The sequence below is a fragment of the Notolabrus celidotus genome, chromosome 6 (genome assembly GCF_009762535.1).
Source record: "Notolabrus celidotus isolate fNotCel1 chromosome 6, fNotCel1.pri, whole genome shotgun sequence".
Classification (NCBI taxonomy): Eukaryota; Metazoa; Chordata; class Actinopteri; order Labriformes; family Labridae; genus Notolabrus; species Notolabrus celidotus.
In genome coordinates, this window is record NC_048277.1 from 14,551,834 (window position 1) to 14,577,928 (window position 26,095).

At 44.5% G+C, this 26,095-nt stretch overlaps 1 protein-coding gene across 1 annotated transcript in view; it reads left to right on the forward strand.

Moving 5' to 3' along the window:
• The window catches only part of b4galnt4a (beta-1,4-N-acetyl-galactosaminyl transferase 4a), a 209,213-nt gene that overhangs the window by 45,539 nt on the left and 137,579 nt on the right, over positions 1-26,095 (forward strand). Inside the window, 1 exon segment of the mRNA XM_034685728.1 lies at positions 12,481-12,593. Coding sequence (XP_034541619.1) covers positions 12,481-12,593 — 113 coding nt within the window.

Consider the following 26,095-nt stretch of genomic DNA (forward strand, 5'->3'; position numbering starts at 1 on the left):
ATAATGGCTGCATCAGGTTTCTAAACAGGAACAGTATTCAGGTATTCAACGCTGCAGAAGCATCAGATGGCTCTTACGAAGAGAAGAGAAAGAGAGAGAAGTAATATAAGATAAAAAGTGTACAGAAACCAAAAATGCAAGAGAGAGAGAGGTATAGAGAGAAAGAAAGAGAGGTGATAAAAGAGGAAAGTAAAGTGAGAGTGTGTGTGTGAGGGAGACTACAAAACAGAAACTGAGAGAGCTGATAAATAGAGTGAGGTTATTTGGGGGTCAGTGTCATCTCAAGTGTTCCAAGGCTTCTGAAATACGATTTGTCTTCATCTCTTAGCCAGACAAAGCTAAACCTTCCATTTTTCTCCTCCTCTCTCTTTCCTCCTCTTACACCTCTGTAGCTCCTTGTCTTGCTACTCCCACAAGAAAAGTTTCTTTGCTCCGTCGCTTTTCAATTTTTGTCTATGCATTTTTGGTTCGCATAGACTAGAAGCCTGGGACTTGACTCTCAAGTTTGTCTCGTGCATGTTTTTTTGGATGCAGGCTGGGTGTTGCCTCCTCTCTCTCATTGTCTCCCTGCTCAGCAGCTCGGCTGTCAGCGGTGCAGAAGATGGATGAATTATCACCAAGAGGTCTCCTCTAGCTCTCTCACCTCATTTAGATGCTCTGTTTGGCTCTGACTCTTTTCTAACGGCACGACAGTGAGATAGCCCAGCACCAAGGCCCCTCTCGCTTCCTCTTGTTTCTTTGTTTACAAGTATATGCTAATGAGCGAGGGGGTCTCAGGAAGCATGCAACCCCTGCATGCTCACTCTCATTCCTCCCCATGGTGACACATCAACTGTGACAGTTGCGATTCTGCAGGGGCATGGAAAAGCCTACATATCTCCACTGCTGTGATTGGAGCAGCTGCCTCTGGGTGTCAGTGGTAACTCTGGGGATTGTGGGTATTCAACACCCTCAAGACTAAGAAATCTGGTCTCATTTGACCTTTGTGTGAGCGTGTTCATGGATGCTCATACAATGTTCAGACTCATGAAGTTCAAATCTCAAGCACTCATTGTAATCCACATGCAGGAGTTAAATGAGCACACCTAGATTTTAAAATCACCTCGTGTCATTGAACCGGACGGAAATACTTCTCTTTTGGCTCTATCGTCTCCATGGCAACCCATAGTAAAGCCAAAGCACACATTATGGTCCTCTAGACAGCCGGCAGAGTTCACAGAGGCCTTGAGCACTAAGCAGCAGGAGGAGATGGGCAGAGGCAGACAGCCATTTAGAGGTGAGCTAGGCGAGTGGGCTGGCAGGTCGCAGAGGGATCAGACTGTTTTGCTCCAAAGCCTTTGGCCAAAATACCAACTAGGCAGGAGATTGATAGAAATATATTGGCCTTTTTTTTTTACTGTTTGTCCAGTATGACCTAAGTGTCCTGCTAAGTAGAAGCTGAAAAGATCCGTCCTACGCGAGCTGGACTTTCAAGCACTGGAGAACAGCCAGTAGAAGTGCTTAAGACTTAACACTGAACATTTAATGAGCTCTATCTCTGTCTTGTTTGTTTGTTTTTTTACTACATACACACCATGATATTTAGACTGACTTGCCTTTGGCTTTTGGGCATGTTTACCGGACAACACTGAGTTAGATGTGAAAGAAAACCTCTCAGCAGCACATCATTTTTATGAAAAAGTTAGAAGTTGAGAGCACTACCTTACTGTCTTAGCCATTTAATCAAGAATCACGATCCAATGATAACTTAATGATTCACATTTGAACACTAAAGTTAGGACTTACGAGTGAAATTATTAGTCCAGAGGACCCTGAGTTAGCTTGTGTCTTGTTGATTTTAGAGTTTTAGCCGAGGGCAAAGAGCAAAGCGGGTCCAGCAGCATGGCTTGTTCTAAATTTCACAGACCAGGTCTCAAAATCACCCTTCAGTGTCCACTGTACTTCTCATTTACAAGACAGACAGGCTTAATAATTAGTGCCTGCGAAACCCCTGAATATAGCAGACTCACACAAAGAATGACTTTATCAAACACTCTGCAACAGCCAAAAGACTTGAGGAGGGGCAGCAAGCCTTTCGGAGCTCAGCTTGCTTACAAGTTAAGATTTCTTCTTCAGAGTTCATCAGCCAAAAGGGGTGAACTATTCACAAAGGTCACCTCCTCTTCAGTACAAAGGTTTACTGTAGAATGAACAAAACTGTAGGCGCTGGTTTGGCCCTGTTGTTTAATAAAAAAACATGACTTTATGGCAGCGGTCGCTGGATCGACTACCAGCCACGAACTTTTGCTACATGTCATATCCCACTCACTCTCTCGCTCTCTTTCCAAGTACATGTCTTCCCTCAGCAGTCCTGTCAATAAAGACACAAAATGCCACAAAATATAGAAAACTGAACACAACCAATAAAAATACTGCAAAAAGAAGCTTCATGTCAAAATTTGTGTCCTCCCAAAAAACTCTTCAGGGCTTGTCAAACTTATCATCCATCTGTGAGACATTAATGAAGTCTAGAAATGATTTCCTGTCTGGTCAAAAATGTATAGAAAACCCTGATTAGCTTGAGTACAGGTTGAATGTGAGACTCATGTTGGCTGATTCAAGAGTTAAGTGTGGCAGTACACTTTAATAGAGTTTACCTCTGATTCAGGTCAGCCAAAGTAAAAATGTAAACAGACATTATAAGGCAAAAATGTCCTTTTACATGTGTTTACTCTGTTCTGCAGTATTCTTGTATGTGTGTGCTGTTCCTTTCAGCAGACCTCACACACTGATCCCAGCCATAGATTACCTAACCCACCTACTCTGATATGCAAATCTGTTATAGATTATCATGCTCCAAACATTTCCCTCTAGTCATCAGTGTATCTCTATGCGTGTGTGCTTCTGTTACATGTGTGTGTTTGTAGTCTAATACTTTGACTGCAATAAGGTCATTGCACTTTCTTTCAGGTGTTCTATTAATCTTTTCAGTGAGCTTGGCCTCCAGGGCTGTGATTTTATATTTGCTTCTATCTAAGTCGTTTTTTCTTTTTGTTTTTGTTTTTTGTTATTGGAAATTTCCTAAGTGGCAGCTTTAGTGAGCTGTTAGTGGAGTGCAAAACATTACAGGAGCTAAGAGGAGAGGGTAGAAGAAATGAAAGAGAGAGTAGGACCCCTTTGCCCCTGACCCATATTACAGCACATTAAGCATCTCTGCAATGTCTTTCTCTCATAGCTCTGCACACCCTGGGGGCTGAAAGCATTCAAAGTCTCTAATACATGCTCTTTCTTTCTCTTCTTCCATCAAGTTCCCTCCATCCCTCCCTCTGCCTCTCTGTCAAGTCTCTTTGTCTGTTTATCTCATCTCTGAAGCCTTGTTATGCCTCTTGTCTTAATGCACTTTCTCGCTCCTCACAAGGCTGTGTTGTTAGAGCTCAACTAAAGGCTCAGCGAGTGCAGTACTCATAGCCAGGCCTATTCATCAGTGGCACAGCAGCCCACTACTCTGCCTCATTACTGACTGGCTAATGGCACAGATCAGTGCAGTTTATTTGCTATAATTAGCTAGCTCCATTTGGCCAGCAGAGCCTCAGTGAAGCCTGCTAAACTTATGCTGCCCCCTGCCATGCCACCCTGCATATGAGTGTGCACAAATAGTTGGCTGTTATAGCAAGAAGTATCATTAAGGATCTATACTGGCTCATCAGCTTTGCATCCTCCATTGCCTTGGGTCAACCATGTCTTATCACACCACGCCTGACTGCAGGGGAAAAGTGCTATGAGCCTTATAAAACTTTTTATAAGCTCTGTACTTGTAAATTTGAAGAGTATATTGAAACTGCCTCTCATAGAGATGTGGATACAGCATGCAAGGGAATGAGCGAGAGGCTAAATCAATCAGTCAATGGCTGGCTGAGCAATGAGTGATTGAAGGGTGAACATGTGAGCAGGAGGGAAATGGTTGTTTTATTAGCTTCTCTCTCACGTCTTTGCATCCCGTTTATCTCCCTCCCCCAGCCTCTGTGGGTGTTCCAGTCTCCTCATCTTGACTTCTAATTTAATCTCCACTCTCACGTTCTGTTCCCCCTCCTCACTTAATCTCTCTGTCTTTCACTCACTTTTGTGTTCCTAAAAGCGTCAGCCCGTTTCATCATCTTATGAAACTTTAATCTCGCTCCACAAGCAGAAGGAGAAGGGGTGTAGTTGTAGTTCTCCAACCTTCATGTTGGTTCAAGCTCACTGGGAGCACAGCCTACGTCAATGAATGGAAGTTGCGGTGTACTCACTATGTCAATAATTTAAACAGGTGACCCTGTTGTTGAGCACTCATCCATTCCTCATCTCTTCAGACCGTTATTCCTCTGTCTGAATTCATTATTATAGTTTCTCCCAATTTTCAGCCCAAAATACTGAGTCACTGTACTTAAAGCTCCTTTGAGGATATTTTATCTGTTTATGAAATCAACTGTAATTAAAATCAAAAGCCTCTTTATTACCAACAAAAGCAAACAAGAGCATCTGCATCATAATAGACTATTTCTACATAATTATTTTAATGTCTGAAACCACTGCTTAAGGGTAGCTATCAAAATAAAGTGATTAACTGCATCCTGCCTCAACAGCCTTTCCCCTCCCTCCAACAAAGATTCTCAATACGTTATTCATTTGACTATAAAGAGAGCAGTTTAATGCACAAAAAAAAAAATCAGAAAAATACAACTTTTTCTATGGACAGCCAAAGTTTAAATATACAAAAAGTTCCTCACGGGAGCATTTAGTAAAGTTTAGGTATCTGAAGTCAGCCAGAGTATTTATTCCTCCTACACCTAAGTTTCAACAGAAATATCAGTAGTCTGCTTTCCACTCTTTGTATTTTAAAACAGACTTGGTAGCTTGAAGCACTGAAAGGAATTATTGACTCATTTTCATTCTCATTGGCATCCTAACATCAGGACTGATCAACCTCAGTGGATGGTCCAGTAACACTGGAGAGACAGCTCCTGGGTTATTCATCAGTGCTTATTACACAGCTGTGTTAAGGGGTGGTTTGGTTTTGTTAAAGTGGGGTTGTATGAGGTACTTGTCAATAGTAAGTGTATCAGTCACAGGGTATGCCGGTCAGCTCGGCCTCTTTGTTGAGAAAGCGGTCATTGAACCGGGAGCTGAGCTATCAACTGGTGCAGACAGGGTCAACTCTACCTGGTAATTTCAGCAAATTTTAGCAATCCCCTACTAAAGCACTTCTCTCAGCACTTTGCTGTCCAAAATCTCAATTGGTTTTTGTGCTATTCTCAGAACACAGAAGTGTCCTTCCACCTGCTGTGCAGTGATCAGCCAATCGGGTCCATGATGTACAAGTCACTAATACATATTTTCATCTCAGTTTGACTTAATTTTAAGAACCTAATGTCCGATATTACTCAGTGGTTGATTGCCTGGCTTCTGTTCCAGTTCACTTCACTTTTCAGGACATCTTTGGCAGAAGTCCTTCTTTGCTATCTGCTGGTTACATCCTCCACCAAAAGTTGCCCATTTCTTCCTGAGGTGTATGTCATTCTCAGACGATAGCTGATGGGTTGATGCATGATCGCCCGGGACACCTTAAGCAAGATGAATAAAGAATAAATCCCAAATTGTTGATAAAGTTGGAGCAAATCAAGACTCCTTCCAACCTAATGAAAGATTTGGGCAAAACTAATGTTTATTGGTTGCAGCATTTCTTTAAATTTAGTTTGAATTAAGAAAAGTTTAGTTTTATTGTCTCCAAAATGATTGATAGCATTGCACAGAAACAGCTTGTAGAAAACATCTAGAAGGTTTTTTTTTTTACTTCTATTGCTATTATCTGTAAGCAATTTTTACACTTATACCTCAATGTAATAGTTAAGCTAGTACTCCTACTTTTTCCAGGGTTATGTTTCAAGCAAATATCTACTATTCTACTTAAGAATGAATGTGTGTGTGTACGTTTGCCTCTTCAGGGTAAACTTGCTTGCTAATGCAAGCAGCCTGCCACTCTAAACAGCGCATCGATATGTTTCTCTGTGGACAAGGTGGAGAGGTTAATTTGCTGTGAAACCACACATTAAAACACACATGGCAGATAAGCTAAGCATCTTTGAGTGAAGTATGGTTTCTGCTGGGCCAGAGGTTGTTGTTGTTCCTGCCTCTCTAACACGACTTGCCTCCAGGGATTCTAGTGTTGTAAAGACAGAAAATGTGCATTGGGCCGCACTTAAGAAGGCAGAGAAAGTGAGGAAGGTCGGGGGCAAATGGCTAACAGGAGGGTAACAAGTCTGCAAAATCTCAGTTCAGTGTCATAACTCAGTGCAACAAAACTGAAGCAACAACAGCAATAGAGCTTACCAGGTCACCCTTTCATCAGTTAAGTGAAGAAAATGTAAAGCTGCAGAATTCACATAATCATCAAAGATTTGTAATAAGAATGTACATATACTTCACCTAGTCTGACAAAATCTAGAGTCTTGCTGAGCGGTGTTGACAGCAGAGAGAGAGAATGAGACATAAACAGAATGAAGTCATCCGTCAGGCCTGCCTGATGTCAAAGACAGAGGCGAGTGGTTACTGTGTGGGTGTCTTTTCTGCACAAATTAGGTCCCATGATACCAGATGTTGTTGAGCTTCATTTATAAACCAGAGTCTACTAAGTGTTGTTGCATCCAAGTAACATAATGTCATATAGCTACCATGAGCCAGGAACCAGATTTATAATCTATAATAATTTATAGACCAGACATTGACTTCAGATGGCTTCACTAGTTTATACAACATATGGGACCCAGAATAGCATCTTTAAGGACAACATTAAATCACAGTCAAATTGAAACCACAAAAAAAAAAAAAAAAAAAGTGTATATATTGAAAGATACTAGTTAGGCAGCTAGATTAAAAGCAGACATTGATTAATACTGACACACAAAGAGATAGATGCATTGACTAAAAAGCTCTCTGGTTTAATACAGCAATTTAAGTTGGCATTTCAAAACAGGTATTGGAACATCCGTCCGTCCATCCATCCATCCATCCATCCATCCATCCATCCATCCATCCATCCATCCATCCATCCATCTATCCATCCATCCATCCATCCATCCATCTATCCATCCATCCATCCATCCATCCATCCATCCATCCATCCATCCATCCATCCATCCATTCCCAGTCAGGGGCTGGAGCCTATCCCAGCTGTCGTTGGGCAACAGTTGGCAGGTTGCCAGCCTATCACAGGGCCGACATATAGACACCTGGACAACAACTCTTCTAAAATGTATCACATTTTAGAAGAGTTGTTCCTGGCCTTGAAAAGGAATGATTTAAGTTAAGGGCAATTTTCCAGAAGTAGCGATTATCACTTTGGGCTCTGTGGAAATTCTTTCACCATTCTTTATTTATGACATAACTTCAAATAACAGAATTGATAATGAGAGTAATGGGTACATGTGGCCATGGAAGTGTGCACTTTGAATGTCAAACAAATCAATGACATGTTAATGCATCTGGAACCATTAAGTTTACACTCCAGGCATTAACTTCAGTTTTTATTATTAGCCTCCATTAGAGAACATGTGTGGAGACCATGAAGGAAGTGTGGTGCAGATAAAAGTAGGAAATTAACTCTGTTGATGAGCGTTGATGTTGTTGAGTAACCACTGTGAGCTGCTGTGTGTTTTTCTATGCTTTTATTCCCCCTTTACCAGAGGGCCTATTGCACAGAGCAGAACCAGAGGGGTTTTATTTTTATCTAATTTGTTAATGCTGTCAGGTATATTGAGACTAAACTCCTCTGACATACTTAACCACCTCCTTCTCTTCTATATGATTAAATTTTTCTCCTCTTTTCTTTTCTCGCTGCCCTTGGTTGTTGTTCTTGCAGCTCCTGCTGCACTCGCTGCTTTGATTCAGTGATTAGCATTCTGCTGTATCACCATGCTGTCTATCACTTAACATACAGCGGAGCAGCGCCTTGCACTGAAACGCTGTGGTTGTTGTTGGTCTTGTTCAAAGATAAAACGAGACACTAAGATGCAGCACGCACGCACATATGCATATATTCTGAGCATGTATGCACACACCGAAATGCACTTGCATACATAAATTGGCTAACAGAGAGCGCAGAAGAGAGTTGTGACAGCCGCAGTTGGCTGGAAGCTATAGAGTTTAGAATATCATTAGTTTTAAAAGGGCAGCCCAGGCAAGGTAAACTCATTTCTCAAAAGAAGAGAAAGTGCCACAATCCTTGTCTCTAACTACAGATTACACATCAACCTTGGATAAAACTTTATTGTTAATATCCTCTGTCAGAGACTTAATCTACTAAACACTCCCGAAAACTGTCCCTGCCTGTGTCCTCTGGAGGTTGAAGAAGTTTTACCATCTTATCTGCACAGTGAATGCATACTGCTGCAGTTTTAGGTCCTGGGGACATGAACTGATTAGGCAGAACATAAGAGAGGAGGCTCCCTAAATGATTAGTATGCTGCCCGGTCTCCTGCTGGTGGCGGAGCTCGTAGTCGATTGGCTTCCATTAACCTGCCATTCTGCTCTTCATTACTTCATTAGAGTGCATGCTGAGGCTAGAGGAAGTCCTGCCACAGTCCAGGGAGCAGGACTGACTCCTGACTCGCTGCACACTGCATTGAGTGTGTGAGAGTGTAAAGCCAATCCCTCAATATATCCTGTTGTCTTGTTCCCCTTTGTATGGGTGCCATTAAATGACAGGAATGTATGCTGATGAGTCGGCTGATTCATCACCGAACCAACATTTCATTTGTTCATTAAACCTCTCTTCCCCTCCAGCAGGGCGCATATATATGTTTGACTTTCTCATTGCAAAGTCACAATTTTCTATCTGATAAGCTATGCATATGTTTTTTTCGATACACATGCATGCTTTACACACACACACACACACACACACACACACACACACACACACACACACACACACACACACACACACACACACACACACACACACACACACACACACACACACACACACACACACACATTTATCTTTTCAGAGAGTAAAGGAACACTGGAAGACAGTTTGATTATTGGTCCACACACACACACACACACACACACACACACACACACACACACACACACACACACACACACACACACACACACACACACACACACACACACACACACACACACATTTATCTTTTCAGAGAGTAAAGGAACACTGGAAGACAGTTTGATTATTGGTCCACACACACACACACACACACACACACACACACACACACACACACACACACACACACACACACTGCTTTGCCGTTCTCATTATCTTCTTCTTCTGGGACTGTTGCAGAATTTATTACAAGAATGTTTCAGCAGCGAATGTCCTTTTTTCAAACATTTATCCATATAAAGAGACTGTAAAAGCAGCACTAATGATTTAATTCTAACTAAAATGATATAGATTAGAGCATAAAGTTATTTCCATGATGATAAGTTAGCTTCTGTAAGGCCCTGCGTAGAGTACAGGGACACATTTTGTACTTTCAGTTCTTCAAAGCTCTTATTTTCTTAGGAAAGGGGTTCAGTCAAGATTATTCCCTTCTGACTTCAAAAGACAAAGCTTGAGGGTCTTGAAGAATATAAAATATAATATGACAGTACACTTTTTGTGAAAGTTTGCCTCCTAAAGTTTCTTGAGTCCTCTCTGTTGTCTGGCTGATATTTCCATAGTTATAATTATATTTTGTTTCTGTCACGCTCTTTATGGTTTTAATTTTATCCTTATTAATCAGAGTTTTAAAGAGAGGACAGATACATTCTGTTGTCAGTTTGATGACATATCCCTCTTCAATATTCCTTTACATACAAAGTGTTATCATGTTCTATCATCTGATGAGGCAGATGTAATGTCAAAGCCTTTCTGACCACAAAAAAAAAGTCCTTAGTTATCTCCAGTATATGGTATTTCCAGAGGAAGTATTAGTGTGAGTTGATTTCCAATGAAGCTGTCACTCATATCATTTCCCAGGTAGGTGTGATATAAGGATCCTGTGTGCTGCTTACTCATTCATATTTCAGGTGAACACTTACATAAATGAGGAGAGGCACAGGGTGGGCTCACCTCACTCCCCGGTGCATTGCTGGCTCATTACAGACACAGATAAACGGTTAATAGGAGATGGGCTGCTGGTTGACTCATGCAGTGACTCACACTGTGTTTACTCAGACATATCACAAAAATAAACAGCAATAAGAGACAATGGATGAAGCGCAAACACAAGGAAATTAATTTGCTATTCATATCCATTGGGGGAAATTGTTTTATGCCAATCAAAGTATCATATCCATGGTGTTTTGAGAAGGATCGGTGAAGAAAAGAAACTTCTTTACAGGATCATAAATTTACATTTATAAATTTTACAATGGAGGTCCCACAGTAAGATCAGAAATTGTGAGGTTGATGTGTCCTGCTATTTTTGGCTGAACAATGGCAGGAAAGTCAGGCTTGAAGTGAGACGAAGTCGAGCACTTCTACTCTTTGGTGTTTGCTCTTTGATCTGGCTGAGCTCTGATAGACCCCTGCAGGCTGTACTTAGACGCTCCATGTCGAGCTCGACTGCGGTTTTCACAGCACGATCCCGGCAGCTCACGTGGCCTTGCTGGACAATGAAAAAGCTCTCGCTGAAAGCTTCGCCAACTCCCATCAGATGTTTTTATTGTAGTTTTTTTGTACCCTTTGCTTTTATTTGGGTTGGTCTGACCTTTGCAGTGCACTCTTCCTCTGAGCGGACAACCTCAGAACAACATACAACACAATAAAACCCTTTACACAACCAAATAGAAAAATGAGAAGAGCTTAGAGCCATGCATTGTGAACAAGGTAATGTTCTCTTCTGTTTTATTTATTCAGCAAAAAGATAGTGGGTTTTTTTTTTTTTTATATCAAAGCAGATTTTTATTGCAGTTGTTTGGAATCAGTGGAACTGTAAAGGGAACGGTGGGAGTCAGTCGAGAGGATATTCAAACAAATGGGAGAAAACAAATTATAGACATAGATCATGTTTGCTAGAGACTTTCATGAGATGCAGAACAATGTGTACGACAGAAAAACTTTCATTCTTTGATCATTTTATATTCGTCCTGGGGTTTTCAACTGTCTTTCTTCACTTTCCTGCTGTCTCCTCATCTCTCTTTTCCCAAGTCTTTCCTCTTGTCCTTGACCACATCAATCTCCCTGCAGCCCTCTCTCTCTCTCCCTCTCACACACACACAAAGTACCTCCTTCACTGCCCCGTCTAATTCAGCCCACTCACACTCATTGTAAAGGGGACATATTGGAAAACCATTAGCTCTCATTATGCTTTATAGCCGCCCGTTCTCCCCATTCTGTCTTTTAATCACAATCCATCCCCAAGTGTGTGTTCGCACGTGCGTGTGTGTGCGCGTGTGTGTACATGTGGACTCTACAGCCACCCCTGCTCAGCAGACAGTAATGAACCACTTTCACTGTAATGCATTTGGGACACCACAAAGTCCCCCTCCTCTTGCTTTTTATGGAAGAGTCAATGGCACAGGCGCCACTTTTTATGGCAGCCCATCTGAGCCACGGCAATGTTGTGCATTGGCGAAGGGGAAATAGAATGAATGCTGTGCAACACAAATAAAAAGAGATTGGAGTGAATAGAGTATGGATTCCCTTTTTATATGTACTCCTCGTAGAGGTAGAAACTCTTATAAGAAACCTTGTGAATCTCTGTTCGCTCCTTGTAACTCCAAATAACTGGAGTATCATAAAGTGTAGAATACCTGTTACTGCTCTGTATTGAATTGTGCTCTGCTTTGATCCTCCATGACTGATTTTGAGAGCGAGTGTGTATGTATGTGCGTGCATTTTGCTGGCAACAGAGAGAGGTGGCAATTTTGACCATATGCTCTATGGCAGGCACACAAAAGCACACACTGTGGCACACACACAACCACGACGTAATGAGTGGATTTAAATTCCGGTTGCTCTCTCTCCAGGCCAAGGCTACTGATATCATTGTGCAGCAAAACTCCCATAATCCATCTGTGGCATGACAGCATCCTAACAGCTCCACTTTGCAGCCAGAAAAGCTATTTTTTATGTCTCTCCATTTCCCCAGCTCTTCCTCTTTTTTTCCTCCTTTTGTTAACCCTCAACCACATCCACTGTTCTTCCTTTTTTACTTTTGTTTTTTACCTTTTTTTTTGGTCTGGAAACTTTTATTTGGGCTCCATTACAGTTGAGGCTCAACAGGGAGAAATACGAGTAATAGCTTGAGATCATTGTTGACCATGATGATATTCATAACTCTAATTATGCCGTCCACGATAATGATGATAATGATAGCGATCTGCGAGACAATGATGCCATTAATGATGATGATTAAAATGGAGATGAGGATGATGACAGACACTGTAGTGATGGTAATGGTGCCTGGCTCGCTGTCTGACCTGTCGTCCATGTTTTCACCTTGGCCCCAGATGGAGAGAGACAGACGGAGGGGACGGACACCAGCCGCAAGAGGGATGCTCGCTCCTCAGCTGGACACCATAAAAGTGAGGACACCAGCGACAGCAGGGAGGACGACGCTGCAGTGAGTCTTTAATTTCTTTCTTGTCTGAATTTGAATGAGATGTCACCAACACGCGCACCCTACACGCCCACATACCTCTGAGTAAGCAGCAATGAGGTCTATTGCTCATGTATGTGTGTGTGTGGAGGAGCCTATCGGGGCTCCAACAAACACAGTCCACGTCCTAATTATCGTTGAAATGTTTATCTCTGTTATATGTGAATAATTTCATAATGGAAAAAAAGGCATGATGCTACACAAACAAGACCTGCAATGTTCTGAAAGTCTGGCATCAGGTTTGATTGTTTTGAAACTTTCCTCATTAAAACCCCTCTTCAGTTCAGCCTCGTGACCCCGCCCACTGCTCTGAATTTTAATCAGAATATATCTGAATGCATCACACAAGCTCACCTCCTCCTCCTCCTCAAGTATTTACGGCTGTGGCACATGCTGAGGGATGTAAATTAGACAGAGTGAAATCCTACAGCAGAACATGAGACAGTGTTTGGACCACCGCCAGTGATCATTAGCACTTTAGTACATGCAGCAGTTAAACCACTTTGACAATCTGACACTTTAAGTCTTATTTCCCCTGACAGTGGGTGGAGATAAGGGTTAAGTACAGCAATTTTGGACCCATGTAATTTCCCAGCACTACAGGACCTGCAGAGCACATTAACGCTGACTGTGTGTTGAAACGACAATCTCCTGTTGCCTCCAATAAGTGGTCCAAGTGAATGAATTTCTGATCTGCACGTCTGCTTGAAATTGTAGATTTAATTGGAATTAGGAGTCCTCAACTGCAAGGAAATTTTGCTTTTCTACAAATCTGCTTATTTTCTGCAGTCTCGCTCTACAGGACAGCAGGTTTTCATTCCAAAGCATCTTATCAAGGAATTTATCTCCTGTTGTGTCAAAGAAATTACATCGAGCAGTATGAACGCTGTAATCCAGAGCTGTAATCCTTTATCTCTTCCTTCTAAAATAAATCGTATCTTGCTGTTTCTGTCTGATTAAGTCAAGTAAAAAAGCTTTTTTTTTAATACTCTCAAGATTCACTGCTCATATTTTGGCCTTCAGGCAGGCAATTTATTATCACTCCCTCCTTCTTTGACACCAGTCCACCAGGTTTCCACGCCAGCGCTTGCCACTCATGTTGACAGGTTGTCTGCCTTAAAATGGCACATTTCCTGAGGCTCAGGTATCTGCAAAACTACCCGAGGTGCCAAAAACTGAGCTGAGAAAGGTACCTGATCTGCAGTGATTAAATGCTCACCGCCGCTGTGTAGTTGTTACTTTTTGCTAAATTAAATTATTATAAGGGATAGACGGATTAATGAGATATTTCAGATTTAGTTATTGGTGTTTAGATGATAAAAAGCCTCTAGAGAGGATCATTACACTTTGCTATAAAAATGTCCCTGAAGCTGCTGTATGTGAAATTAATTGAAATTAATGAGACAGGACAGTTTACATACTCTATATCATGACTGTTTTTGCTGTGGTACATTTTAAATGCTCCTATTAAGATGTAACACATAACAAGGTTGGGATGTGAAGCAGCTGTGGTGTCTTTATCAGACACAGAACAGAAAAAAGGCGTTCCACTGCAGTGTGTGTTTGATTCTACATCAAGTGCTGACAACACAAGGTAAATTCTGTTTAACCACATGAAGCTTGTCAGGATGAATTTTGGCAAGAAGATTTGTTCTGACCATAAGCTGCATTAAACATTGATGCAGTCTCAGTGACATAACCTGTTGGTTTTTGAAGAGTGTTATGAGGACACGGTTGCCATATTAAAAATGCTGGCTCTAACCAATTTTCACTCAAGTAACTAGACGAGTTATTCCTTATTAGGCATAACTCTTGGCCTCAATATCTACAGAACAGATAAGATAAATAACAGAAAATATAATCCCCTTACAGTTGTTCTGAATAAAAAGTTAGATACAGGGGTCAAAACCATTAATATATATATACAGTAGCAGAATGCTAACGTGTTTAAGGGCCTACATCTGTTGACCCTACTTTTTTTGAAGGCAGCGCTGATTTTCTAGACCAAACAAATTCTGTTCCAGTTATCAGTGTCCAAAGTGATAAACAGCCTTAACGCTGTCAATGTCTCTCTGTTGTCGGTGACCAATCAAAATCAAGAAGGGGCGAGACATCACTGTCATCAACAAAACTCTGATGCTGTTGGCACTGCTGGTGCAAAAAACTGTGTCATTGCACACAGGACCTAAGTCTGTTGTAAAAGGGCATTTTACTAGGGCATTTGGGTTCTCTTGGCCTTTTAGAGCCAACCTCATGGGCAAGTTTGTTGTACCTCCTCAAAAACCACAGTTGTGGCTCAGGTTCAGACTGGGACTTGCATCAGTCATAGTTTGAGTTGGTTTTGACCCTGATGCCTTGAATTACAGCAGCATCCTTTTTGTGGCAAGTCATCAAGTTGGCAGGCTGCCATGGCCACAACATTTCAGTTGTGTATGTAGTCTGGATGTCTTTTTACCCTTAAGGTTTATCATGCACACTGTTCGGATATCTACTCTTCTGCCCTCCGAACAGGCATGCCAGGAATCACACAATGTTTTCGACTCGTGTTTTGTCCTTAATTGTTTATTTTAAACTACTTTGACCACAGGTCAAAAACCTGAAAACAATAAATGCATAAAGTGAAGTGTTACAGTATGTTACTCTCACAAACACACAACCCAAAGAAGCCTTTAGAACCAACAGTGTAGCAGCTGACATGAACAACAGTGGACTACATTACCCAGTGTGCTTAGTTACCACTGAGCATGCGCAGAGCAGCTCTCTGCCGCTACGATCGGTTGCATGTAAACAGTGCTCACAAAACCACACGAGTTGTCACAAAAGTATCAAACACAAAAGAACCGATCACCAAACATAACTCGGCACCGCAGTGGACTGTACCAAGACATCTGCTGTCATCACTGCCAGTTACCGGTGTGACAAACAAGTGCTCAGTCCGGCTAACGCCGTTAGCCGGACGCTACAGGTTAAAGAGTACAGAAAACAACCCGGTGCCCATCGATGCAGCAACCCACACTAACACCGCGTGGCAACGCTACGGTACACACATATCTGGACATTATTAGACAGCACTTTAACTTACCAACAGGCTGTGTGCTCCTGACGATGGTTCAGGTGAAAGTGTAAACCTGCAGTGGTCGCGCATGCGCATAAGTAACACAGCGAGACGCTTACCTGCAGGAGCCGCACATGCGCACAACATCACAACATGCTGTGTAGTGCAACACAAACACCCTGACCCATTCCCCTCACTAAGTGACCCAAAGTCTTAACACCTCCCACTTGGCCGACTGATTGACGAATTCAAGGAGGCCACAATAAACACAATAGTCACATATACTTATCCTTATTTGGCATTCAAACTTAAAGACCAAACACGAAGATAGCTAAGGAGGTAGGCCCCACCACCTCTCCTCCTACTGAGTGTAGGTTTGCCCTTGAACCACCCAGTTGCCTCCCAGGGCTACCCACTAACTAACAAGTCACAGAGTCCTTGGGTACCCATGGTGAGGACTTATATTACCTCCTGTTGGTCCTCAGCAGGAATCAAAAACCACCAACCTCCGCACATCCCTGCGAATGACGATGGTTGAGGGCAAACCAGAGTCCTTTCTCCGGGCCCTGGATACGAAAGGGGCAGGAAGGCCCACGCAGGTTTTTACGTCCACGTCCCGGACCACTCCGTTCTCATCTGGGTTCGTTGTAACAACCCTGCCAAGCCGAAACTGTCCTCTCATAGCGTTCCGATCCGCAATCCAGACTACGTCTCCGACCCTGAGACTTCTCTCTGTTCGGTGCCACTTGTGCCGGATGAACAAGTTTGGTCCTGCAAGCTCGCTCCACTTCGTCCAGAACTTGTCGATCCCAGCCTGGACAGCCCTCAGCCTGCGCCAAGAGTGAGTCTCCAAGTTGATCCCGTGCATGTCTCCTCCCTGTCCAGTGCGTCCTAGGATAAGGGAGTTGGGAGTCAAGTACTCCACTGTGTCCTCTTGCTCCTGTGCTCTGGCGTCGATGGGTCGCTCGTTGGTTAAATTGGCCGCTGCAAAGAGAAGGGTCTGGAACTCTCCCCAAGTGTAGCAGCCGGTGGTTCCGCCGAGGCTGTTAAGCGCTCTTTTGATTAGTTTAACAGCCGCCTCTGCTGCTCCGTTCCTGTGTGGCGAGTCCGCAGGATGGAAGTGCCACTGCCACTCTGTGCCATTTTTGGCAGACATCTCTTCAACTGATGTCCTTCGCAAACAGGCCAGGTGCCCGTGTAGCTCTCTCAGGGCAGGTCTGGCACCCAGGAAGTTTGTGCCATTATCGGACCATAACTTTTTGGGATGCCCCCTCAGAGACGTAAAACGGGAGTAGGCCTGAACAAAACTCTCAGATGACTGGTCATCGACGAGGTCAGCATGGACAGCTCTGGAAGCCATGCAACAATACACAATTCCCCAGACCTTTTTCTTGACCCTTTTCTTAACAGCGTCCCTCACCTCAAAGGGTCCGAAGAGGTCCAGTGTAGTATACTCAAAAGGGTTCGCCCTACTGGTACGCTCCCGAGGAAGGTCGCTCATCACCTGCTGGCACAGCCGGGATCTTTGCTTCTTGCAAGTAATGCACGCGTTGATCACCTTCTTGACTGTCCTCCGACCTTGCACCACCCATGCCTTTTTTCTGGTGCGCAGCAATGTTGCAGCAACGCCTTCATGGTTTGCCTCGTGGGCTTCTCTAGCAAGCAAGGTCCCCAACCACGACTGAAAAGGGATTAGCGGCACAGCTGTTCCGTCTTCAGTCCAAGATTGAACCCGACCTCCACAGAGTAGGAGTCCTGTGTTGACGTCTTCGAACACCACCAGGCGGTTCAGCGTTGAGTCCTGGAAGATTACACCGTCTTGTGCTGCGATAGCTAGGTCTTGGAAAGCGGATGTTCTTTCCTCCATGGACAACTCAAGGCCCCTCGCCTCCCACTTTGGTGGACTTGGAATCTGGGACTTAGTGTTCAGCCAGGATTCTGCAGCTCTGCGGAACCAGGCAACCGTTCCACACAGTTTTTTCAAGCTGCTGAACCGATTGGGCCCGACAAGGCACACTAATGCTACGCTCCAGGGCTTCCTTTTTGGCCTCTTCACTGCTGCTAGGGTTGGACCCTGGTCTTTCTGAGTCGGTTCTGGCACAAAGCCACCCTTTGCACTAACATCATTCATGCTGGAGCTTGAGACGTTTTTCGCCTGCGACCTGGTGACTACAGCTGAGAACGCCTTTCTCTGCAGTCTTTTGACATCATCAGCAGTGTCAGCTACTAACTCGCTGGCTGTCTTCATAGGCCACTCATCTTCAGGCAATCTCAGGAACTCTGGGCCTTGTTGCCACTCTGATCCTTCACCAAGCTCCTCAGGAGTTGCGCCCCTGGTGATGATGTCTGCGATGTTGATGTTGCCCTCAACCCACCTCCAGTCTTCCACAGGTCCAGCCTTCTGAATCTCGCCAATGCGGTTGGCGAAAAAGGTTTGGTAGCCATAACTGTCTTTATGGATTGCTCCCAAGATTGTTTGGCTATCCACGAAATGGACCCAGTGTGCAACCTTGATGCGGCAATGCTTTTCAAAGTACTTTTTCAGACGGACCGCAAAGACAGCGCCACATACCTCGGCCTTAATTACGTCTCCTTTCTGGTCGAGAGGTGTGAGTTTGGCCTTCGACTCAACCAACCTCACAACTACCCCGCCCTGTGTCTTCCAACGGAGATAGAGGACGGCGCCGTAGGAAGCCTCACTCCCATCCGAGAACGTGACTCCCACTGGACAGCCTAAGGCTTCTGGCGGCGTGAGGCTTCTTTCAAACCGGATCTGGCCAAGTCTCACATATTCCTCGAAGAGCTGAACCGAAGCCTCCCGGAGTTTTGCAGAGAGTGAGTCATCCCAGGTGTCTTTAGTTGGACTGCCCACATTTGCTTCTTGGTAGGATGCTCTTACAAGCATCACTCCCTTCTGTTTTGCGGGTGAGGCAAGACCGATGGGGTCGTAGAATCCAGCGATTTGGCTTAGCAGTATCCGACGGGTCAATGGGTTTGGAGTGTTGCTTCTGACTTCGTCTTCGTGCAAGTTGAGTCCCGTCCTCATCTTCCCTCTCTTCTTGGAGAAGTTTATTGATGTCATCACACGTAGTTTGTCAGTCTCTGGTTCGTAGCCGACTCCCAGTGCTTTACTTTCTTCGTCTTGCATCTGGTTGGGTAACACCAGGGTTTTGGGAACAGATGCAGTTGTCTGACCGATACTTGCGTCAGCTGCGTCTCCAGACCTCCCACTTTGACCTGACAAGACCCATGGCTTAAGAGAGAAGCCTCCTGCCTTCAAGATCTCTTCCACTCCTTTGGTGATCTTCTCCAGTGAGCTGAGGTCATCGTGGGATGTCAGAATGTCGTCCACGTAGCTGTCTTCGACCAAGACCCGACGTTCTTCGGCCATGGCCGCAAACTGGGGCAGGTTGGCTGTTTCTCTCATGGCGACCTGAGCGATGGAACCAGCTGGTTTATCGCCGATGTTAACCCTGACAACAGCAAAGACTTCAATTTCACTCTCAGGGTTGTCCCTCCAGAGGAACCGATGGAGATGGACTTCTCTGTCTTTTAGCCAGACAGAATTATACATTTTCCTCACGTCACCTAGGGCAGCATACAACCCAGATCGGAATCTCAGAAGCACTCCTCTTATCTGATTTAGAACATCTGGACCCTTGTGCAATAGGTCATTCAAACTTACTCCCATGCATTCTTGGCTGCTATTCCACACGATTCTCACAGGGGTAGTGGACGAGTGAGGATTTGGGGCAACTAGGTGACTGATGTACCACTTCGGTCCTTTCCAGCTGTCGATTTCCTCTTCCGTGAATTTAACGGCAGCTCCTCTTGAGATCATCTCATGGATTTGCTCTCTGTATGCAGCCTTCCACTCCGGCTCTTTCTCGAGGCGTTTCTCTGTGTTCCGAAAGGTCGCTTCCACTGCACGTCTGTTGTCTGGCAGTGTTGCAGGGTCTCCTCTCCAAGGGTAAGCTGCGTCCCAGTGTGGGAATTCACTGTGCTTGTCAGCTTGCACATATGTGAGGCACTCCTTTATCTTTTCCATTTCTCGTTCCTCTCCTAGGGTCATTTCCTTGCCACCAGGGGGACACCTACCACACCTACAGCTGCCACATTGAGGGTCACATGCCGCACCAACACTGTCCCACTTGAACCATTCCAGGACCTCTTTGTTGGTAGAAGCAGTACTTCGGAGGATTGTTTCTTGTCCTTCCACCTGGGCTTCACCAGGCTCTGCCGGATCCACAAGAATCTCTCTGTACACCTTTGAGGACGTTCTCATCGACCGTGCAAAGTGGGTTCCAGACCTGTGTACCTCCAGGTCTATGACTTCAAAGAGGTCAGGATGAGTTCCACCAACGGTTTTCCCCAGGGGACCATCCCAGAGGACGAGGTCTCCCACCATCTTGATTGGTTGTGGGACCAGGCGACCTTCCCTGTGACTAATCAATAGGTCGATCTTTTCAGGGCGAACCAGGTCCTGAAGTGCTATGTCTGGAAAGAATTTCTGCTGCTGCTGCGGCGTGACTGCTTGGTTCACCTTTGCGATGCTTTCCAAACCGTAACACAGGAGTTTGTGCTCCACCACTGTACCTTTGGGCGTTTTTACTCGTAGCCTCAGAGTATATCTTTTGGTAGCAAACGTCTTCTCCATCTCTCCAACTCCTTGAACGATCAGCTTGATGTTCTCGCCATTGAGTTTGAGACGCTCTGCAGCTTCATTGGAGATGTAATTGGTATCCGAAGCGAGGTCAATCAATGTACCAACTAGATGGCCCGAGTTTGACGTTACCTCGAGTAGCATCATTATGACTGGGTGCTCCTTCGGCTCACGGCCAGCGTTAGCGCACACTGTAGTCGAGATCTTGTTTGAGAAAGCTTCTTTGAACTCTGCTTTCAGCTCTGGAGGTAGTTTGGCAAGGAGCTCTTCTTGCTTGTCGGTCATTCCATAACCCCGCCTTTCCACCTTTGCATAGCTTAGCTCTTCGTTCTTTCTCTCCCTCTTCTTGATCTGAGGCTTCGGGCAGAGCAAGTAGTTGTGGTCTGAGGAACCCTCTTTTTGGCAGTCATCCTTAGAGCATAGATACCTTTGGGTGCAGCTGCTGTCCCCTTCATGGAGGAGTAAGCACTTGACACATGCTCCTACTTTCTTTAGCCGAGCTTTCTTGCTCGTCAGGTTGAGCTTCTTGAAGACTGTGCAAGCAAACAGCCTGCCTGCATGCCCGGTATCTCCACACGCAATGCACGAGCCAGGTTGAGAGCCTTTCTGAGAGTTTCCCAAGGTGGCTCTGGTGAAAGCTTTCTTTTCCTTTCTTTTCTCATTTGACCTCTCAGGATTATCAGCTGGGCTGGGCTGTAGCTGGTCCAACTCCTCAAGAATGTCTTCCTGCTTTTTTAAGAACTGCAGCAGACAATCAAAGTGGTTACGTGGTGAGAAACCACTTCCAGGGTCATTCTTCTGTGTTAGCCACTTTTCTTTGAGGGACTCAGGTAGTTTACTCTCAATCGAATGCGCCACCACTCGGTTCTTTACAGCATCCTCCTCACCTAGGACTTGGAGGTCAAACAGAGCTCTTTCCACGGCCTGAATCAGTTCAATTGTCTTTCTAGGGTGGTTTCCCTTGACAGGGGGAAGTCCTTGCACTTCTTTCGAAATCAGCAACACTATTCTTTGCTTGTTCCCGTACTTGTTGTCCAGGAGCCTGAACACGTCGTTGGTGGATCCACAGCTGGACAACACAAGATCCCTTTTGACTTTGTCATCTAGGCTGCCTAGAAGATGGAGTTTTCTCACATTTTCCAACCCGTGGGGGTTTCCAAGCTGTTCCAAGTCCTCCCAGTCGGCTTTCCAGCGGTAGTAATCTCTTGTATTACCAGCAAACATGGGCAGGCGTGCTCGTTCTAGGCTAATCTGGGGCTTGAAGTGGTGCAGACTGGGATATGAGCCGGGTTCACGTTGCAGTGTGTCAAAGGCACCACGTGGTGTGCTCGCTGCATTAGGAAGTACACCATAGCTGAGTTTGGGGGGTACACTGGGCAAGCCAGGCTGGGCAGGGGGATGAGAGTCCACACGATAGTTCTGATCAGGTTCAGGTTGAGCACCGACAGCAGCTACTTGCTCTCCGGATTCTTTGCGCCCTTTGTCCTGATCTATCGCACCATTTGACCCCATCTGCTCCTCCTCGTCATCGGACTGGTTCCAGTCCTGAGACCTGCTTTGCCATGTCCACTCGTCCCGTAGTTTTTCACGCCGTTTTTTCAGCTTCCTAATACGGTCTCTGGACTCTGTTACCTTGGTTCTAGGAATCAAGTCTATCCACTCATTCAATCCTTTTTCGAGTTCGTAGACCTCCCGTTCCAGGTTTCTACTCAATAGCTCGCACTGTCTCCTGGTCATCTGCTGTTGGTTGGTAGCCTCGGCCTGGTCCATGGCTAACTCCGCCTCTTTAGCGAGAGTAGCAATTTCCTCCTCGGCGAACCTGGTCCAGAAGCTCCTCAGGACGATCTGTTCGGTTCCATCGTACTTACAGTCGCATTCCGCTGTTTTCTTGTCGATGTTATCCGCCATCCTTTCAGCTTCTTCGCTGTCCACTTCTCTCAGGGCCGAGGCATAATCAAACCCAGCATCTCTGACTCTGGAGTGCTCTGCTTTAAAGTTCCTCCACTCACTTCTCATTTCACTTTCTCCCAGTGCATCAACTCTGGAAGTGAGATGGTTGGCTCTTTTGGTGAACGTAGTCTGGGCTGCTGAACGCTTCTGCTTCAGCTTCTCCAGTTCCTCCTCTGTTGCTGACATCCTGTTATCTTTTCTGGTGTTAATCGAACGTATACTCCTTTTACTGCCTTTTCTTTTGGCTTTCACTTGGTTTATTCGTCCGCCAGTAGATTTGAGAATGGACAGACAACTTTATGGGTGGGCTGTTAGCTTCAGTCGGAAGTTTAAGTAGCCTTCAGTTACGTCACTGGTCTTCTGGCCTGCTATTCATTGAATATTGGGCCCATGGTTTTTGACTGTTCGGATATCTACTCTTCTGCCCTCCGAACAGGCATGCCAGGAATCACACAATGTTTTCGACTCGTGTTTTGTCCTTAATTGTTTATTTTAAACTACTTTGACCACAGGTCAAAAACCTGAAAACAATAAATGCATAAAGTGAAGTGTTACAGTATGTTACTCTCACAAACACACAACCCAAAGAAGCCTTTAGAACCAACAGTGTAGCAGCTGACATGAACAACAGTGGACTACATTACCCAGTGTGCTTAGTTACCACTGAGCATGCGCAGAGCAGCTCTCTGCCGCTACGATCGGTTGCATGTAAACAGTGCTCACAAAACCACACGAGTTGTCACAAAAGTATCAAACACAAAAGAACCGATCACCAAACATAACTCGGCACCGCAGTGGACTGTACCAAGACATCTGCTGTCATCACTGCCAGTTACCGGTGTGACAAACAAGTGCTCAGTCCGGCTAACGCCGTTAGCCGGACTGAGCACTTGTTTTTAAACATTGCAGTCTCAGTGACATAACCTGTTGGTTTTTGAAGAGTGTTATGAGGACACGGTTGCCATATTAAAAATGCTGGCTCTAACCAATTTTCACTCAAGTAACTAGACGAGTTATTCCTTATTAGGCATAACTCTTGGCCTCAATATCTACAGAACAGATAAGATAAATAACAGAAAATATAATCCCCTTACAGTTGTTCTGAATAAAAAGTTAGATACAGGGGTCAAAACCATTAATATATATATACAGTAGCAGAATGCTAACGTGTTTAAGGGCCTACATCTGTTGACCCTACTTTTTTTGAAGGCAGCGCTGATTTTCTAGACCAAACAAATTCTGTTCCAGTTATCAGTGTCCAAAGTGATAAACAGCCTTAACGCTGTCAATGTCTCTCTGTTGTCGGTGACCAATCAAAATCAAGAAGGGGCGAGACATCACTGTCATCAACAAAACTCTGATGCTGTTGGCACTGCTGGTGCAAAAAACTGTGTCATTGCACACAGGACCTAAGTCTGTTGTAAAAGGGCATTTTACTAGGGCATTTGGGTTCTCTTGGCCTTTTAGAGCCAACCTCATGGGCAAGTTTGTTGTACCTCCTCAAAAACCACAGTTGTGGCTCAGGTTCAGACTGGGACTTGCATCAGTCATAGTTTGAGTTGGTTTTGACCCTGATGCCTTGAATTACAGCAGCATCCTTTTTGTGGCAAGTCATCAAGTTGGCAGGCTGCCATGGCCACAACATTTCAGTTGTGTATGTAGTCTGGATGTCTTTTTACCCTTAAGGTTTATCATGCACACTGTTCGGATATCTACTCTTCTGCCCTCCGAACAGGCATGCCAGGAATCACACAATGTTTTCGACTCGTGTTTTGTCCTTAATTGTTTATTTTAAACTACTTTGACCACAGGTCAAAAACCTGAAAACAATAAATGCATAAAGTGAAGTGTTACAGTATGTTACTCTCACAAACACACAACCCAAAGAAGCCTTTAGAACCAACAGTGTAGCAGCTGACATGAACAACAGTGGACTACATTACCCAGTGTGCTTAGTTACCACTGAGCATGCGCAGAGCAGCTCTCTGCCGCTACGATCGGTTGCATGTAAACAGTGCTCACAAAACCACACGAGTTGTCACAAAAGTATCAAACACAAAAGAACCGATCACCAAACATAACTCGGCACCGCAGTGGACTGTACCAAGACATCTGCTGTCATCACTGCCAGTTACCGGTGTGACAAACAAGTGCTCAGTCCGGCTAACGCCGTTAGCCGGACGCTACAGGTTAAAGAGTACAGAAAACAACCCGGTGCCCATCGATGCAGCAACCCACACTAACACCGCGTGGCAACGCTACGGTACACACATATCTGGACATTATTAGACAGCACTTTAACTTACCAACAGGCTGTGTGCTCCTGACGATGGTTCAGGTGAAAGTGTAAACCTGCAGTGGTCGCGCATGCGCATAAGTAACACAGCGAGACGCTTACCTGCAGGAGCCGCACATGCGCACAACATCACAACATGCTGTGTAGTGCAACACAAACACCCTGACCCATTCCCCTCACTAAGTGACCCAAAGTCTTAACACACACCGACCAAGCTATGTCGGTTTTCATGATACATATGATTTTTTGATACTTTCATGGTGGTAAACCAAGCTATTTTGTTGAGCTACAGCACACTAAATTTCCACATCAGACAGGGGCCCTGAAAATTGAGACCTGATTTAAATATTTATGAGCAAGTGATTTGTTTTTCTTTATTTCCCTGTATGCTCGGTATTCTCTGTGTGCGTTATGAACTGCATTATGGACCGATCTGAAAGTATGTAACAAAAGTGCAGCTCAGCATAGCTCTAAGTCTTCATCTGCAGTTTGTACTTGGCCGCACATTAGCTGTAGCTGCAGTAGTTTTAGACCCACATCCACACACGCACTGTCAAATTTAAAACCCAAATAGTTACCCTATCGCTGTATGGATGTTGACCAGCCGAGTGTTACATCCAAAAGAAGAAGACGATATATCTTATTCCATGAAAATGCAGTCGTCTTCAAAATCGATTTAAGTGAAGGCTTTAGGAAATGTGCTTGGAGAGATAAGAGTCATGAAGGGAAGCCGGCAGCCTCTTTTTTTTCTGAATGGCCCTCCTCTAAAGTCTAAACCTGCCTGAGAGCGTTAAGGCTTCTCTTCTCTAGCAGTAAAATGAGAAGCTGCTCTGGGGCTAAGACAGTTTTGTGAACTGAAACTCAAATATTCGGTAAGGATTCTGCTGAAGTCACTAAAATGTGTCAGAAAGTCAAAGGCATGCATTTTATGAACTACCATATCATTCGTTCCCTAAATGACAAGTGATGGATTTGGTTTGCTTCAAATAATGATCACTGAGATGATCTGTGTTTATACTTACACGGTAAACACACTCTAAATCATCACAATTACAATATAGGAGATAGTATTTGCCCGCTGCTGGAGGTGCTTTGCTGGATTTATGATCAGCAGAGTAAAAGAGTGAGCAACATTTATGGTTATCACACGGCTCTATTCGTAACACACATAATGCTCTCTCCTCCTCACAGCGTCACTCTTCATCTATATTTTACATGCACGTTTACCAGCTCTTTGTTCTGGCAATGCTTGACCTCAAAGTGTGTGTGTTTGTGCATCTGTATGTGTGAACATAGCGTACTATGTTTCACAGCCCTGCTCATTCAGCACCAACATCTCTGGGAAATCTTAAGCAACATAATTGACACCTGCAGTCGATGTGGCGCTGCTCCGCTGAGAACGCTGCTTCACTGAGAAAATGTCAGCACTAAAGGTCAAAGCTGTAAGTCCGTGTGTCCAGTCCTGATAGCAAAAGATGTGTGTGTGGTTAAGTTTACTCTCT